Consider the following 18500-nt stretch of genomic DNA (forward strand, 5'->3'; position numbering starts at 1 on the left):
TTACAGACAACGTCAACAATATTCTATGTGAACAAACAAGGGGGAGCCAGATCCCTATCCCTTTGCCAAAGAGCAGTCCAGCTTTGGAACTGGTGCCTGTAGTCCAACATCACATTGCAGGCAACACACTTACCTGGTACAAACAATGTCATGGCGGATGCGCTGAACTGCTCCTTCCATCACAATCATGAGTGGAACTTCATGACCCCACTCTCTGAAATATTTTCCAACAATGGGGTACCCTGAGGTGGGACCTCTTTGCCGTGGCCACAAACAACAAACTCCCCCTCTTCTGCTCCAGAAGGGCATTAGGACATGAATCACAAGGGGATGCCTTCCTTATCCCATGGACACCAGGCATCCAGTATGCCTTTCCACCTATTCCACTCATTCCCCAGGTAGTCTGCAAGCTGAAACAGGACCGAGCACGGGTTATACTCATAGCCCCGTCCTGGCCCAGACAATATTGGTTCTCGGACCTCCTGCACCTGTCGACCCGCCCTCCAATCCCTCTCCCTGCCCACTGAACCTATTCATTCAATAACAAGGCCACATCCAACATCCCAATTCATAATCACTCCACCTCACAGGACGGTATTTGGATGGGGTTCGCAAGTAGACAATGCTTGCTCCTTCCCAGTGTGACAGGTACTTACACACAGCTGACGTCCTGTGACTAGAGCTTGCTACCATGCCAAGTGGTGATGCTTTACTCAATTGGCTTCAGATAACCATCATTCATTATCAACCATATCTGTACCGACTGTCCTGGACTACCTCCTCCACCTTAGATGATCAGGCTTTGCCCACTCCTCCGTAAGAGTTCATCTAGAAGCCATTAGGAGCCTTCCTATCTGCGGATGGCTCTTCCATCTTTAGTGACCTAACCTCCACTAGATTCCTCAAGGGTCTCCTCAATTTGTTTCCGACTGTCACGAACCCCACCTTGATCTGGGACCTCAATGTAGGTCCTCTCAACACTTATAAAGCCACCCTTCGAACCCCTTTCCTCCTGCTCCCTTACCTACATGTCTATGAAAATAATCTTGTGGCTATCACCTCAGCTCAGCGGGTTACCGAACTTGTGGCTATGATGGCAGACCCCTCCTTTACTATCTTCCACAAGGACAAAAATCTCCCTACAACTTTACCCCAAGTTTAGGGTAGCTTCCTAGTTCCACCACAACCAGATCATTCACCTCCCCATCTTCTACTCTAAGCCTCACTCGTCCAACAAAGAATGAACTCTACACTCCTTTGACATCAGACACGCACTGACCTTCTATCTCTGCCGCACCTGCCCCTTCCAGACCTAACCAAGACTCTTTGTTGCAATAGTTGACTGCTGCAAGGGGCAAGTGCTATCTTCCCAGCATATCTCTCATTGGATTATTTGCTGCATCACAGAGTGCTACTCCCTCCACCAAGTCCAGCTCCCATCAAGTGTCACAGCGCACTCCACAAGGGCGCAGGCAACTACAATGGCCTTTGTTGGCGATGTTCCATTGCAGGACATTTTCAGAGCTGTGACCTGGGTCTCCATACACATGTTCACGGCTCATTATGCCTTGGCTAACACTGCCTCCATCGATGCACCTGTGGGCAATGTAGTCCTACAAACCCTGGCATCCCCTAGCCCCGCCTCCATACTGGCTACTGCTCGCTACGCTTCCCAGGATGGAATCCACATTGGGACCATCACTTGAAGAAGAAGGGTAGGTTACTTACTGTAACTGATGGTTCTTCGAGATGTGTGGTCCCTATCTGGATGCTAATCCCTCCCCCATCCCCTCTGCCTAGGGCTCGATGCCTGTTAGTAGGAGGAAACTGAGGGGGCAGCAACCCATGCAGCTGCAGGAAGCCTTGAACGGCCCACATGGACCTCAGGAGGTGTGTGCACAGGGGTCGAGGAGCACTGCTCTCAACAATTCCAACTCTGGCACATGGTGCACATGAGCACGCATAATGGAATCCAGACTTGGGCAACAAAGTGGCAAATGAAATTCAGTGTTGATAAATGCAAAGTAATGCACATTGGAAAACATAATCCCAACTATACATGCAAAACGACAGGGTCTAAATTAGCTGTTTCCACTCAAGAAAGAGATCTTGGAGTCGTTGTGGATAGTTCTTTGAAACCATCAGCTCAGTGTGCAGTGGCAATCAAAGAAGCTACAGAATGTTAGGAACCATTAGAAATGGGATAGATAATAAGACAGAAAATATTATAGTGCCACTATCTAAATCCAGGGTATGCCTACACCTTGAATACTGTGTGCAGTTCTGGTTGCCCCATAACAAAAAAGATGGATTAGAAGTACAGAAGGTGTGGCGAAGGGTAACAAAAATGATGAGGGGTATGTAACAGCTTCCATATGAGGAGAGCTTAAAAAGACTGGGACTCTTCAGTTTAGAAAAGAGATAACTAAGGGGCAAGTTAATAGAGGTCTGTGAAATCATAAATGGTGTGGAAAAGTGAAGAGGGAAGTGTTATTGACCCCTTCACATAACACAAGAACCAGGAGTCACCCAATGAAATGAATAGACAGCAGGTTTAAAACAAACACTCTCTTTCTACAATGCCTTCCATAATTTGATCACAAACCCATCTGGGGTTTCTAGGCAATATTGCAAAAATAACAACAATCAAATAAGTATAATTAAAAACAGAACTCTGGTTTTAAACGTATCAGGGGGCACTAGCCAGGATGTAGCTAGGAGCCTCACCATTCCAGCTGTGACGCAGCTGCTTTGCACCATGCAGCTGTCTGAGTCCCACCAAAAGCTTCCTTTATTCCCAGGCTTCTCTCTTGACCACCAGCTGGGAAATTCAGTACAGGGCAAGGCTTTACCTAGGCTGAAAAAATGGAAACATCCCCATCAAGGTGAAACACTTTGGCTTTCCAGGGGCTGTATAAATCCCTTCTTGATAAAGAACAGAGAAAAAAAAGGTTTTTCCTTCCTCTGGGGAAGGTTTAGGAGAAAGGATGCTGCAGTGACTTACAGCACAGAAACAGCATAGGTAGGTGGGCATCTATAGCATTCAATCCTGCTGTCTCCTAGTGGTTAGGCTCACCAGTGGGCCCACTGCCCTGCTTATCTACTTTCACCAGATACTATTTAAATTTGCTGCCAGAATGTCCTTGCTGGCCAGGCAAGAGTTCTGCTGTCCCAAGAACAGGGCTGCTGCGGTTTTCTGTGCTGTCCAGTTGTTGGTATTCTGGGTTCACGGTGTTCCCTGCATGTTTATTAACCCAACAATCTGAACTCAGTCTCTCTCTCTCTCCTCTCCTTAGGCTCCAGACATCATGCTGAAGTCAAACAAGACAATAGTGCTAGTGATCCTGGCAGTTCAGTCCGTTGTTTTCATCTGCTTCCTCTCGCAGCTTAGGAGCAGCAATTCCCCCCAGGAAGAGAAGCCATCCCAGGTGCACCTCCTCATTCTCTCTTCCTGGCGGTCAGGATCTTCCTTCACTGGCCAGCTCTTCAGCCAGCACCCAGATGTCTTCTACCTGATGGAGCCCGCCTGGCATGTGTGGACAGTCATGTACCAGAACAGTGCCAAAGCCTTACAGATGGCAGTGCGGGACCTAGTCAGATCTGTCTTTCTGTGTGACATGTCTGTGTTTGATGCCTACATGTCTACGCAGAGGAATAAATCTGATTTATTTCAGTGGGAGGCCAGCCGGGCCCTGTGCTCTCCCCCTGCCTGTGACCTCTTCCAGCGCACCCACATAATTTCCAGAACTGCCTGCAAGACCCTGTGCAGCAAGTACCCATTCAGCAAGGTGGAGGAGGCTTGCAAGAGCTATAGCCACATTGTTCTCAAGGAGGTCCGGTTCTTTGATCTGACGGTTCTCTATCCCCTACTCACTGACCCCGCCCTGAATCTCAAAATCATTCACTTGGTTCGCGACCCCAGGGCTGTGTTCCACTCTCGTGAGAAATGGGTGCCTGAGCTGGTGCGTGACAGTAACATAGTGGTGGGGCCCAAGAAAAATCAAGGGGAGATGGGGCCCTACAATGTGATGCAGGAAATCTGTAAAAGTCACATCCGGATTTACAAGGAAGGCAGCCAGACCCGTCCCAGCTTCCTCAAAGGCCGCTACATGCTGGTGCGTTACGAAGATATCGTCAAAGAGCCGCTGGCAAAGACTGCACAGCTGTACAAGTTTGCAGAGCTGCACTTCACACCCAAACTTCAGCAGTGGGTGTACAATATGACTCATGGGAAGGGCCTGGGAACTCAGACCTTTAACATCGGCGCCAGAGATGCAATGAATGTGTCGCAAGCCTGGAGGAAGACTCTTCCCTTCCAGAAAACAGCAAAGTTGCAAAATGCGTGCAAGGATGCCATGGACTTACTTGGTTATCGACTAGTTATGTCCGAGGAAGAACAGAAGGATATGTCCCTGAACCTGTTATTTTCTCAGGGCCCTTCGCCCAGCGACAAAGGCAGCTGAATGCAGAAAATTTGCTTCCTGTTTCAGTCAGCTAAAGGCTGCAGAATGCAGAGCAGTGTGCACAAGTGAAAGTGTGTGTGTCTGTGTGTGCGCGTGCGTGCGTGCAGAAGGTGATAATAGCACCTAAAACAGAGCACAGTAGGAGGCAGTGAGATCATTGCTAACTTTTGTCTCTGCTTTACTCTCTGCTCCACACTAAAAATACATTAGAGCAATAAAAAAGTGATATTAGGTTGGAAGCACCCCTCAAGGCCCAGCATATGCAATAAAGCGAGCCCTGTTTTTTTCTGAAAAAGTTCACAGTTTAGGTGGGACAGTAAAAGAAAAAAATAAGACAGCTGAGGGGGAACAGAACATTCAGGAGTAGGACCAAAAAGTAGAGTCAGAAACCCCTGGCTGCACTGCGATGATACCGTGGGACACCTGCTCTGGTGGGGGATACATGCCCTCAGGCTCCAGATGGTGGGACACTTCTCCCTAGCATCAGTCCTCCCACTGGGGTTGCAATCCCCACTCCGAGTCCAGCCTTCAGGGCCCTCTAGTCTGGCACCATATCCCTATGTTGGGCCCTCGCTGCCCAGGGCTCATCTCCAGTTTGCTTATGGCCGGGCTGTGGTCTGCTATCCCGACTCTGGCCCTGCAGCTCCCCACTGGGAGTGCGGCCCTGGGTCTCTGCTGGTGTGGCTGCTCTGTGCTGCCCCGGCTCTCGGCTGCTGCTTCGGTTCCCTGGCAGCCCCAGCTCACAGGCACCTGCCCTGTCAATCCAGCTGACTTGGAGTGCTGGCCTCTCCGCATTGGCCCTGGGGACTTTTCAGCTTCAGGATCCTGACTCCTCTTCGGCCCTTCCCCTTTCTCCTGGCATTGGGAGAGGGCCCACAGAAGGGCACTCAGTTTCAGTAAGGGGGCAGTGGTCCCCTTACCTACAGCATCTTCCCTCCATATTAGTCTCACAAGGCCCATATGCATTGTTGCTAACTCTTGCGATTTTATCGCAAGTCTTCTAATGTTTGGTGAAGAAGAGCCTGAAAACACGACCCCCTAAGTGCACCCTTCAGGCTCAGAAATCAGAAGGCAAATGTTAAGCACTCAAACTGTACTAGCGTGGGGCTGTGGCAGTACCTGCTATAGCTTTCTATACCTTTAGTACATGTTTCATTTTACAGGGATCTTGCTGCTTTTGGGGGCCCCTTTTGCAAGAAAGCTGAAATGCTCTGGGCTGTGCTCTACATTGCTTCTTCTGCTGCTGAGGCAGACAATATCAGTTATACAAAACCCTGTTTGTTACAGAGCATATTTTCCAATAAATACTTCCACTGCTGTCAAGGAACAGAGTGTGACCCATGGGGAAAGTGCATGTGTGAAGTCCTTCTCTAGTTCATGGTCCCCAATGAGATGATTACTCCAGGAGCTAAAGCAGTAGGAGTCTGAACTGAGACTCTGAAGGCCCAGTGTTCCAACCCTCCTGCTGATCTGTGTGGGAGATATTATGGTTACATGGGATTCACAAAGTGAGATGAAAATTGGGATAATCAGTAAATTATGGTGTGAATCACCAAAAGAATCCAGGGGTCTCACATGTCAGTCATTGGTCACATGCTTACGTTACCAGATTTGCCAGTCACCTTGAGGTTCGCTCATTTATTAGGGTTACTTTCCTGGAAGGGTGTGTGTGATTCTATTAATGTACTGCTTGTATTACTTGTGTGTTCATATGGCTTTAAGTCCCCTCCCAATGGAGCTATCCTGCAGGACTAAGGTTTTCAGGACTTGGTTCCTCCATCCCCAGATTCAAATAAACTCCCCATTTATACACACACACACACATTCCAGATTAACCGAGTGCGTCCGAGCGGACGAGCACTCTCAGCTGACCTCTTATATGTCCCTGAATGCAGCAGGCTGGGTGACACAGCACTTTCAGCGGCTACCCTTATATGTCCCTTTGCACCACACCAGAATAGAGTGCACTTCTGAGCAGGCTGGGTCTGACTAGCACTTTTCAGCTGCCCCCTCCCAGCCTTATTTGCCCCTTGACTCAATCAGGCTGGGTCAAACAGCACTTTCAGCTGCCACCCTTATATGCCCCTGGAGTCCATAAGTTAGGCAGAGCAGCACTTCTCAGCTGCCTCCCCCCTCACTCTACAATTGTTCTAGCAGTAACCCCCTTGATGAGCAAACTCCACAAGATTTTGGGGCACTCCAGGGATCTTTGGCTTAGGTAAAAGAAGTGTTGCTGCAGAGCAAGATAGGGAAGCCAAGAACACAAAGTTTGGAGAGAAAGACTGGCAACCAGCATGATTATAAGAGTTAGTTTATTGCCAGGTATATAAAACTTATGCTACTAATAGTGATACCATACAAAGAGAGAAAAACAATCAAACGCTTACAATACTACACAATTACAGTTCGGGATTGGAGAAAGCTAGCCCAGGTTTGATTACAAAAGTAGAAAGTTTTACCTGGACTAAGAGAGAGAGAGAGAGAGACAGACAGACAGACAGTGTTGGGGAAAGATGAGGGGGTCTCACCACTCCGTGCGGCTCAAAGGTTCCCAGGAGACAGGCTGTTCAGCTTAGCATCCAGAGTGCTGAGGCAGGCAGAGCCCCCAACACGATCAGTCAGGAAAAGGAGAAGTGCCAGCGGAACTGATGCAGCTTTTGGATCCAGACATCAGAACAGGGGTTTGAATTTGGGTAGGGGTTTTGTAGGGAAGAAACAATGATTCAAGGGAGAACACCAGGTTTGTTTATGGGTAAACAATGACTCAAGGGAGTATCCCAGAGTGGTTTTCTTTATGCTGGACAATAGGACCTGATCATTCCTGGCTCTGGGCCGTGTTCCTTGAGGGAGCTCACAATGCAATCAGGCAGATTCAGTGTTTTGCATATCAATAACTAGAATGGTCTGATAACTGCAGAGCTGGGTGTGTGCAGGGGTGGGTTCATTAACATCAGGAGCAGAGATCTCCCATCATGCAGTGCATCCCTGCTGTGCCAATCCCAGAGTTCAGTGCGGTTCCTGCTTTGGAGCTTGGTTCTCCATTCACTATGCTAATTCTTGTTCCATCTTCCATGTAGATGAGGCTTTTGTTCTCCATTGAATGTGCTAATGGAGATGCTTCCTTTTCACATCTTTGTTAGGGGAGTTGCCTTAATTCTATCACCCTTGTTTGGAGGAGTTTAGATGTGTCTCCCACTGCCTTTTCATTGCTTTTGGTTTCTGGTTCAAGCAGAGGCTGGGGGGTGGGATTCAGATGAGCCAGAGAGAGTTGGGGTTTTGTGCCCTGGTTCCCCAAGAACACAGAGCTGCCAGGGAACACTTGGATTGCTGGTGACACAGATGGGTAGGGTTGAAGGTCGATCAGTGTGCTATTTCACACTGGTAGGCCGGACAAGCACAGTAATTGGATACGCTGGAGGAGTGCAGGCTCTTGGCTGTATCAGGTTCCAGAAGCTCATGAGCAGCCGCTTCCCTGGGCTGACAAGGAGCTGGACTTCTGCAATGTGTACTGATGTCTACACTGCTAGCAGTACTGTACTGTGGATCTCCGCCACCCAGGGGCCAAGCCTGCATTTGCAACCTCCCTGTCTCATACACCCCCCCCCCACCCGCGTAGAGCAGGAGGGATCCCGGTGGTGCACCCCAGCTGCCCGAGGAAGGGAGGGTCTGTGAGCCCTGGAGGGGGTGCAAATGCAGGCTTGGATCTGCCACCTCCCCCCCTCCCCACACTTACCTGCCGCACGACGCCCACCTCTCCCGCAGTCCCGTGCCAGCCTTGGGGGGTGGGGCCCAGGCCAGCCTTTCATGACATTTTGGGGGGGGGGGGGGGGGGGGGGGGGGGGGGGGGGGGGAGGAGAGGGCAGGCAGAAGCAGCCACAGCCTCGTATGACCCCACCCATCATGAAGAGCCAGCCCGGTGCCCCACACTTACTTGCCTCTCCAGCCCAGTGCCGGCTCAGATGGGGCAACCTCACCGCCTGGCCTGAGGGGGGAGGGGAGCACCGGGTCAGCCTGGTGCCCCTCCACAGGTCAGCGCCCAGGGGCCTGGCCCTCTCCGCACCCCCTCGGTACATCACTGGCTCCTAGTGGGAGAGTGTGCAGTTTCTGTTCCGGGTTGACATGGAAAGAGTTAACCTTGTCCTAGGAAGGACCACAATTTGCACTGATTGCACAGACTCTCATGTGTGGATGGAGACAGGTAAGAAGAAGAGAAAATCTCTCTCATCCATGTAATGTAATAAACTTGGGCTTTCACAGAAAACCTGCATGATGAGTCATGTGCTTTTATCAGCAGCTCAGCACACCTGACTGTCACGCACTCAGGAAGTTATTTTACCCTTATCATTGCTTAGTCCCTTTAAAAGTATGGGAGGGATGGGTCCTGACGCAACCTTAACTGTCACTACTTGTAGTTTGTTTTATAAAAATTTTAAACCATTGATTTTTCCAAGCCAGTCTCCTGCCTTTTGAACACTTTGTGTTGCCAGGGCTGCAGCTGCACTGGGGGTCAGTCTCTAGTGTTGCCCATGAAGCTCCACTTGGTTGAAGAATGTTCTGTAGAGAATAGATGGTAGTTCCTCCTGGGAACTGATTTTCCCATGGGTCATTCACTCACAGCACATGTCAAGCCCCTTCCTTGCAAACGGAGAGCAAAGGAGAGGGCAGGGAAGCCCCTCTTCAGTCTTTTTAGGCCAGGAAATCTGAAGAAATCCATCCAGCATGAGGTGTAGACAGGGTTGCTCTTCAGGGCTTAACTCCTGTCTCTTGGAAACATCTCAGAGGGTATTTGCTCTGCTGTACCAGAAGTTCTGTATTGTGGGGTTCCACAGGGCATCATATAGACCCCCCCTATTTTGGGCTCAAAGGAGGGCAAGTGAGGTGGCATGGAGTACAGTGTTATCAATATGCAGATGACTCCCCATTTTGTCTCTCTCATTCTGCACAGATGATCCAGTTGTGCACCAATGGTGAAGAAACTGAGGCAGGAAAATGCACGTAGGGTTTATAATTTTTTTATAACTGTATTTCTCTTGCTATTATCTTGCTCTTAAAGATCTATGGGATGTTAGAGACCCATACCAAGTTTTTCTGCTTGTATAATACCTGTTGTGCCCTTGAAGGGATTAACTGTAAACCAGAAGGCTCACACCTTTGGATGGCATTCTGGGAGAGGGTGTAGGTATTGGGAGAGTCTGAAGAGTCAGCACTGGTCTCAGGGACTGGACAGTCAGACTGTGGGGGGTGGGGCTGCCTGCTGGAGACTTTACACTCCAAGAGTGTATGCCTGGATGCTGTTCAAACTGCCATTTTAAAGCACACAGGATTCAATGACTGGTTCTGTCACAGCAGTCTGAGTGCCCAAGATGGAGTGCTCAACTAGATTTGTGAGAGAGAGTCACACAGCCTATCAGAGGGTGAACAGGGACCCTGATCTGAGGGGAGGGGCAATGGGGACACAGCTTCTGGCATGTGGGAGAGATGGGGGGCTTGTAGGGAGTTCTTGAAACAGAAGGGAGGCACTCAGGCAGCTTGTGTGTGGGGGGTGGGGAAACGGAAGGATGCAAGAAGACCCTGCTGTGTGCAATAGATGCTTCTGTAGGCTGAGCACCAAGTGTCCAACCTGCTAGTTTAAACAGTGCATGTTGAAATTAAGATGGAACAGATGAAACAAGGAGGGCTGTAGCCTGCCTAACATGTTCACTTCCTATCATGCTTTATACTGCTTCTACAATAGAAAAACTACATTGAGTAGAATACATAAAAATGCTGAACCAGGCTTCAAGGTAATAGATGCCTTCTCACCTCAGTGTTAGGAGTAATCTTTGTACTGACCATTAAAGGTGAAAATACTCTGCAAAGGCTAAATATTCTGTATGGCACATGTGGATGTGTCCCTGGAACCGGGGAGCAGCGTCCGGGTCTGGCTCCCTCTCTGGGTCCTCCTCAGAGGGGGACCACCCTTCCCGGCTCCCTCTCACGGGGAGCAGTCTGGTGCCCTTCTCAGGGCAAGCAGTCTATCGCCAGGCCCTCAGGCAGGGCTGGCCAAGCAAGCAGTCTATCGCCAGGCCTGGTGAACAAGCCGCTCTCTGGAACGGCACGGCGGGGAAGGCTTTCTCAAGGATAGGGAAGGAGGGAGGGGGACGCAGGCCCGCCCGTCTCCACTGCGTCCCAGCCCAGGGCCCTGGCAGTGGCAACGGCATTTGCCACGGGGTCAGCGGGGCTCCGACCGCAACATGCCGCCCATGTTGCCCCTGACTCAGCCACTAACTTGCGGCTATCCCTGGGCTTCTTCCTCCCCGGAACCCCCGGTACCTGCCTCCTCTGTGTCGTCAGAGCGTGGTAGGCCCACTAGGCCCTCTTCATCCACTGGCGGCAGCTCGGGCAGCTCCATGGGCTCATCTTCCGAGGGCAGCTCCTCCAGGTCCTGGGGCCCCCAGGCCTCGGGCAGGGCCGGTAAGTTCTCGGGGTCCCAGGCTCTGTACTGCTCCGGCGGGTACGCTTCCAGCTCCCAGACCACGGGTGTCTCAGGGAGGTTCTCCTCAGGCTCGTAGTCAGCGGGGGGGCAGGCCCCAATGGGTCTTCCTCCGGCTCCCAGGCCGTGGGGTCCTCTGGTGGGCCCTCCTCCAACTCCCAGGCCATGGGATACTGGGGGGAGGCCTCTGCGAATCCCCAGGCTGGGGTTAAGGCCTGCCGCTCCCTTTCAGTGCAGCTCCCTGGCCCGGCCTTAGGTAGGAGCTCAGGAGGGGGGCACATCCTTCCCCTTCAGACGTCTCCCTCTGACTGAGTTCACCAGCTTGGCTCTTAAAGGCCTAACTCTGCCTCCCTGCTTCCTGTCAGGTGGGGCCACTGGGGCCTTTAAAGGCCTAGACCCGCCCACCTGCTTCCGGTCAGGGCTTCCCCTGGGGGAGTGCTCTATCAGCCAGGGTGGGTCTGGCTCCCTCTCTGGGTCCTCCTCAGAGGGGGACCACCCCTCCTGGCTACAGCATGGTTTGTTCCATATCTTGAGAACAGAAACCTACCCTCACTTAGGCATGTACTGGACATCCATGCAGAAGGAAAGACATACATAGTATTTTCCCTGTTTACGGCTTTATGCCTGAATAATTTTACATAGCACTTGTCTAATTTATTCACTTAGATTTAACTATTGTAACTTGTGATTACTTCACATAACCTTGTGAAATCTCATACTGCATCTACCTACATATGTAATACTATAGGTGAAAGGAAGGAAGTTCTTGGCTGCAAAGAGTGATTGAATTTATGTAGTTTTGACACTCAATAGTCCTTGAAATTTAAACCTAGCTGGTAACTACAGCTGCTATTCATGTCAAGTGTTTAATCCTACTACATTATTTGGGGCCTCCAGCTAAGCCGTTGCCTCTTCCATAAAAATCTTGAAGAACCCGCTTGAAAGGCTTGAATCTAGAATCCACATCATCACCCTTTTGTTATTTTATTAAACAATAGGTCTTGGAGCATGTTGTAGAGGTAAAAATAAGCTATTGGCATTCTAGTAGGTGCACATATAACATTTCTCTAGCAAAGTCTGCTCTGTAGCAGGGTTGCATAGGAAGGGTATTCTCTCCCCCCAAATAGTACCTGAATTTAAAAGCAAAATGTGGGAATATATTATCTACGAATTCAACTTAAAACAAAACCACAGCACAACACGCAGAGACAAGAAAGACTTTAGCAGGACCCCTCCAAGCTGTATTTTAGACCAGTAAGCCCTTCCAAGCTTTGGTCATGTACTAGCAATTAGAAAAAGTTTCAATGCTTAGCTAGCATTTGTACCACATATTGGATCAAACTCCCTACTAGAAAGTGTACTGCTTTATATAGGGGAAAACATATTCAATACATGCAATCTGTAGTAGAACCCCTCCCTCCATCCAAGGGTTTGACAACAATGAGCTTAAAACCCACCAAGACAACAAGACAATCCTGCGGACTATGACGAAGGATTGGTGGTTTAGCAGCTGTGCCATGTGGCAATGCTAATGAGCATTACAGCATGTACCGAGTTATAAGACAGCTGAGGGGTACAGAAGTCTGGCTCAAGGCCAGTTTTATCTTGTGTCATCACATAAGCCTGTTTACTTTGACTTAGAAGGGAGAGAAACATGTCTGCCTCTGAACCCAGGGAAGCCTTAAAGGTGCAAGATGGTGGTGCTGCTTTTGTTTGTATGAGGCCCACCTTACTACAGATTAAAGTATGTTAAAATGCATGTTCGTGTATCATCCCAATTCTGTCTCTCCATGGACCAATGTGTGGACTCCTTCTCCCACATCAGGTATAGAACAAAAGCAGATTTTGACTGCTCAGCCACAGGGCTCTGAAGAGATTAAGGAGCTCTCACCTTCACCCAATTTTTTAGTTTTAGATTTAACATCAGCAAGGTACTCAGCATTTACCAAAAAAAAAAATCAACTATAAAACAAGACCTTGTATAAACATGGAAGCTCCTGAGAAGGGCAAGGGACAAAGTGCTTGGCACAGAGGCATTTAATTTTCAATGCCTGATTTTTTTGTATGAAATGAGATTGCAGGTGGCTATGCCAAAGGCTTCAGAACACCCTGCACCTACAAATCGTCACCCTTCTTTCTTCCATGAAAGTCAGAGGTGCAAGTCTCAGCTCCCGCAACGGTCCCAGTCCATGAACCATCCCGCTCAAGCTGCCATCTAACTCTTCCTGAACAGAACCCTTCTTGCCACATTCTGAGCGCCAAATTTTGCTATTAATTTACTTCTGACATTTTCATCTGTTTTTTGCAAGTCTAAATCATCCTGTCTGCTCCATATAGGGTATCCATCCAAGCGCTGGCTGGTTTGTAAGAAGTAGAAAGTGGCCTCCACTTCACCACTGTTTTTCAGAAAGGCTTGTGTGACAGTTGAGAGGTCCGTGGTGAATTCCTCCATGAAGTGCTGTACTGTCTTTACTGAATCTGCCACTTCTGTGGGGGAAAGGCAAGGCCTTACAGGCTTTTGCTCCCCTGGAGGCTGAGTCTCAGTTATAGCAGAATCCTCAGCAGTTACTAATTGCTTCAATCCCATTTTCTGACTAGAGGCTGTTTTTTCAGGGGACTTCAGCTCTTCATCTTTTGCAGGATTTTCTTCCTGAAGGTCACAGGTCTCATTTTCTGACTAGAAATAGAAGTCAGAGTCAGGGACATTCCACTTTAAAGCTGTCACATAAAACTTCTGCTAAGTTAAGAGTCCAGAGCAGTGCTGTCCTCCCCTCCTCCCATATGAACCCTTTTAAACTATACTGATGTGTTGAACATGGTTGCCGTGCACAATAAAATCCAATAATTCAAGTATGGCAATGCACAACACCAAGGATACAGTTCAATGTGGATAGGCAGGAGACAAAGGACAGGATTTAAATAAACTAAATCTAACAGGAGTCAGGAATGAAATTTTGTCATCGTGATTTGTTTGTATCTGCTCAAGCACCACACTGTTTGTGACAGTAAGTGAATCACTCTGTTTGCCAACGGAGCCTTTGGTCTCAGCTAATATCCTCAAGTTTCTGGATGTGGATAAAATTGGAAAAAAAATTACTCATGCTCCCTTTACTTGATATGCCATAATGAGACAGTATCCACAGTAAGTTGTGTAGTTCATAATATTCTTCCTCCTTACATGCTTTAGCTAGCAGTGTAAAAGTTTAAAATGTTGACACTTGAATTAGTCAGAATTAACACCTAGAAAACATGACATTTCATGAATTATCTGGAAATCAATTGCCTAGTAGTAATTTTGTAATTTAATTCATGTAAAATCAGAAGAGAACTTGGAAAACACATTAGTTATTGCTGAAGTCATTTTTGCTTCTTATTAAAAATGTAAGGCATTGGGACAAAACAATATGCTGTATCCATATGAAGCAATAATTGCCCAGCTATAGAGAATAAATCTGCACCTATGAATTAGAAAAAAATCAGTAGTTCCCATCCTGTGGTACGGGGGCCAGAAGTGGCTTGTGGGGGCTTTCAAAGTGGCCCGCCACGCCCCTCCCCCTGGCTGCAGAAGGGAGCTGCTGCCTAAGGACCCAGGCAGAGCACATTGCTGCCGGTCTACAAGACCAGTGTACTGCAGCCAGGGGGACGGGAGATCAGCAATGGCTGTAGCAGGAAGCTGGGCAAAACGCTCTGCCTGGGTCCTTAGGCGCTGGGGGTCCCTCCTGGAGCCAGAGGGAGGGGAGCACTAATCTCCCAACCCCCCGGCTGCAGAAGGGAGCCACTGTCTAGAGACCCCCGTGGAGCACACCAAGCTACAGGACACGTGCGGTTTCTCTGCTGCAGCCAGGGGGACAGGAGATCAGCGAGGAGGCAGCCTGCCTGCTCGCTGAAGTCCTTCTGTCTGGCTGCAATGAGGGGTAAAGGGGCTGCTGACAGAGACTGGTGGTCCTTCAGGGTTGTAAAAATGATATCTGTGGCCCTTGAGCCAAAAAGGTTGGGAACCACTGAAATAAATACTTCACAGGATGGCCTGCTCCAGCTGCTTACAATCTTACACAAAAGCATTTTAGCTTTATTTTTATCGTTAATTTGATTTCAGTCAGTTCTGGGTAACTCTAGGAAGCAGTGTGAGTTATAACCATGATAGTCTGATGGTCCTTCTCCAGGAAGATGTCTTGTGTAACCCATGTGTATATAAATGTAACACATTCTTTCTATTATTGCCAATATTAGTCTCTCTTTGGCTTCAACACAAGACTCAACTCCTTCTCTGCTACCTTGATGTACCAACCCGTTCTGACTAACCCCTGCATTGTTCTCCCCCAGCCACTGGTCCCTTTGTTTTTCATGCCATACAGATATGCATCCAGCTGATTTAACAATACACTGTCAATTCCTGACTCAATGATCAAGTTGAAAAGAATCAGAAGTGGGGAGCACAGTCTTGGGAGTGTTAAAGGTTTTTTAATCAGCAGGCAGGGCATGTCTTGCTGTAAGCAAGATTCCCAATATGGCCTGCTGCTGAAAACACCTTTATCCCTGAACTAGCACACCCTAACTAATGTTACTATAAAGCCCTAGAAAGAACCAGCATCCTGGTGTTATCCACTCAGGAACAAAGCCAGATTTAAGATTAACTTTATTTATGAAGGTTTAAAAAGAAAATACAGGTTTCACTAATTTTGGATTTTAATCAATACATCAAAAAACACATCTGTGTGATGACATTAGGCAGATCCATCTGTCCAACTATGATTGCATACCTCATTGCCTTCAAATTCTTGGTTAGCCATCTGGAAAAGGCTACCACCCCCTTTTGTGAAGTGTTCTTGAACCGCTCCTTGGGATACGTCAGCTGCTTCCTTCCTCCAGGACTCTGTTACAAAGACATAACATTGGCATTTGCTGTACAACCGCAACACTATTATCCTCTTAATTGTAACTTTAGATTACATTTCACAAGAGTAATCTGTTTGGTAGTTTTCTATTTACTCTGAAAGGGTAACAAGAAACTTCTGTGTTCTGGTAGAGTTGGTGGTTTCTGTCCACATAAGGTATAAGGTGGGGAAACAGTGGGTCTGAAACAACCATCTTTGCTCAGTTTAGTAGAGATTCCAGGAGTGATACAGGGAATTACATCAGTAAACTTTGCACCTGTCAAAAACATCACAGTACAATACCCTGATTCACTCCAAGAGCACCATCCATCCTGTGCACTGAAGCTATCATGTCATTAAGACAACATGCAACTGCACAAGGGAGCCAAATTCAAGTTGTACAGCAGCTTTCAATCTGGCATTTCCTAATTTAAGGTTGCAAAGTCAAGCATTTAGTGCTCAAATTTTTTTTAAAATGTAGGTTGTTTTTTTTTTAAAAAAAGCTGAGAAATTAAATTCTATCATATGGAACCACACTGAACCATTCATTGGTCATTAGAAGAGTTTGGAATTTCAGATTTACAGAACAGATTTACAGATTTTAAGGTGAGAAGAGACCATCATAATCATCAGGTCTGACCTCCTGCACACTGCAGGCCGCAGAACCTCACTTACCCACCCACTCCTGGAATAGACCGCTAATCTCTGGCTGAGTTACTGAAGTCCTCAAATCATGGTTTAAAGACTCAAATTACAAAGACTCCCCCATTTACACTAGTTTAAACCTGCAAGGGATACTTCCCCCTTGCTGCAGAGGAAGGCGAAACACACATCAGCATAAGTACTCCATCTCCCTGAGAAGCGATAGCTATGTTGACAGAAGGCCTCCTGTTGACATAGTGCTGTCTACCCTGAGGATTAGGTCAGTACAACCACATTGCTCAGGACTGTGGATTTTCCATACATCTCAGCGACATGGTTATACCGACCTAAATTCCTAGTGTAGATCCAACTCAATATATAGTGGCAGTGAATTAACAGCTTAACTGTTGGGTTAAATATTTCCTTTGATCAATTTTAAATTTGCCATTTCCCCCTTTTTGTATTATGAAACAGGGAAAACAGCATTACCTAGTTTACTTTTACTGCATCTTTATTTTGTATACCTATCTACTGTACCTTCCTACTCATCTCCTCTTTAAACTGTCACATTTTCATTCTTCTCACATGAAAGCATTTTCATGCTTCTAATTTCACTGCCAATCTGATTTTTGTGCTCTCTTTCTCAAGCTAAATTTACCAGAACTGAACAAAGGATTTCTGCTGGTCATGCCATTAAATATGGCATTATGATTTAATTCTCTTCAGCCTAAATTATAATTAAAAGCTTCCCGATGTACCTATTGGACAGCAGAAGTTTCCCAGAAGGAAGTGGTGGAAACCCCAGGGCTTGGGGCATTGCCAGCTAGACCCCCAAAGCACTGCAAGGAAGAGCGCTAGATGATCTGCTGCAGCTTTTGCAGCTCAGATTCCGATGTTTTCATCTACACAAGCCACTCAGGTATATTTATAGATGTTTTCTTGCTATGTTCACCTAACCCCAAGTGGCCGAATACTGGTCTGGTGCATCTGGGCATGACCCAAGTACTTTTGTGGGTCAGGGTCCGCTGCAGTTATCCCCATTTTACACAAGGTTAAGGAGCCACAGGAAGGTGGAGAAATTACACCGGGCAGGGACAGAGCTCGGAAAAAAGCCCAGCTCTCCTGCCTTCCGAGGTCCCCGGCCCACCCACGAACAACCTGCCCGCCTCCCCCTGCCGCCAGCGCCTCCTGGCAGCCCCAGGCGCCGCCGGATTATCCGCACCGCTGGCCGCAGGCTCCCAGTCCCGGGCGTTGCTGGCGGGGTCGCGGGGCGGCGCGGGGCAGAGCCCGCCCAGTAGGTACTTGTGCTCCTGGCCCCGTAGGTGCCCCAGGTAGCGGGCCCGCATGGCCTGCCAGGAGTGCGGCGTCAGGCGGGCCCGCTCCATCTCCTTCCAGAGCGCAATGCCGGAGGCGGGGGCCCGGGCTCGGGCCCGGTCCCGCACGTACAGCAGGATGGCCTTGTCCTCGGCGCCCGTGAAGCCAATGCGGCCGCCCAGGCGCTCGGCCGGGACTGGGACCCTGGCCGGGGCCGGCTCCGCCGCCAGCCGGTAGCGCTCCAGCGGCAGCCGCTCGTTCTGCTCCACGCAGCACCGCACGTACTCAGTGGAGACGAAGCCGCCCGCCGCCGCGGCCGCCCGCTCGCCGGGCTGAGCCAGCAGCACCGCGCCCGGCTCCTGCACGCGGCACAGCCGCCCGCCGCCCGCCAGGATCAGCGGCGCGAGCTGCAGCTTGGCGGGCCCGGGCCGCACGTAGAAGCGCACGGGGCTGCCGTCGTCCTGCCGGAAAAGCGTCCGCAAGGGTGCGGGGCCCGGGCGCTCGGCAGCCATGGCCGGCCGGCCGGCCGCCGGCGGGACTGCGGTGGGCGAGGGGCTGCGCTGTTGTCACCCGCCGCCACGCGGACCCCGGCCCTCAGACAGACCCGGCGCGCCCCTCCCTCACCCTTCCCGCCACTCGGCCTGCGCCGCTGCAGCGCCGCGCTCATAATCGGATCGATCCCGGCCGTAGCTCCGCCCCTTCCTCTCTGCGCACGCGCCAGGAGGATGCCGCCCG

The 18500-nt window shown here is 49.3% G+C and overlaps 2 protein-coding genes across 2 annotated transcripts; one reads left to right on the forward strand and one right to left on the reverse strand.

The window, feature by feature from the left end:
- Positions 1 to 3308: 3308 nt before the first annotated feature.
- Positions 3309 to 4989, forward strand: CHST4 (carbohydrate sulfotransferase 4). The gene has a single exon (XM_067543439.1). The coding sequence runs from the start codon at positions 3309 to 3311 to the stop codon at positions 4461 to 4463; it is 1155 nt and encodes a 384-aa protein (XP_067399540.1). The 3' UTR covers positions 4464 to 4989.
- A 6363-nt stretch (positions 4990 to 11352) lies between these two features.
- On the reverse strand, positions 11353 to 18383 carry TERF2IP (TERF2 interacting protein). The gene is made up of 3 exons (XM_067543420.1): positions 17674 to 18383; positions 15696 to 15808; positions 11353 to 13612 (listed from the first exon to the last, which is right to left on the reverse strand). The coding sequence occupies exons 1-3, from the start codon at positions 18275 to 18277 to the stop codon at positions 13151 to 13153; spliced, it is 1179 nt and encodes a 392-aa protein (XP_067399521.1). The 5' UTR covers positions 18278 to 18383; the 3' UTR covers positions 11353 to 13150.
- Positions 18384 to 18500: the final 117 nt, after the last annotated feature.

This window comes from Emydura macquarii, unplaced genomic scaffold (genome assembly GCF_026122565.2).
Source record: "Emydura macquarii macquarii isolate MOO-44397 ecotype Brisbane River unplaced genomic scaffold, CSIRO-AGI_Emac_v2 contig_839, whole genome shotgun sequence".
Classification (NCBI taxonomy): Eukaryota; Metazoa; Chordata; order Testudines; family Chelidae; genus Emydura; species Emydura macquarii.

Bases quoted from the DNA above. Each gene is read 5' to 3' on its own strand.
- CHST4 (XM_067543439.1), top strand. From the start codon at position 3,309: ATGCTGAAGTCAAACAAGACAATAGTGCTAGTGATCCTGGCAGTTCAG.
- TERF2IP (XM_067543420.1), bottom strand. From the start codon at position 18,277: ATGGCTGCCGAGCGCCCGGGCCCCGCACCCTTGCGGACGCTTTTCCGG. The intron at 15,809-17,673 runs GTGCGGATAATC...TCTTTGTAACAG, and splicing joins CTGGGAGCCTGCGGCCAGCG to AGTCCTGGAGGAAGGAAGCA. The intron at 13,613-15,695 runs GTATGCAATCAT...TTCTATTTCTAG, and splicing joins AAGAATTTGAAGGCAATGAG to TCAGAAAATGAGACCTGTGA.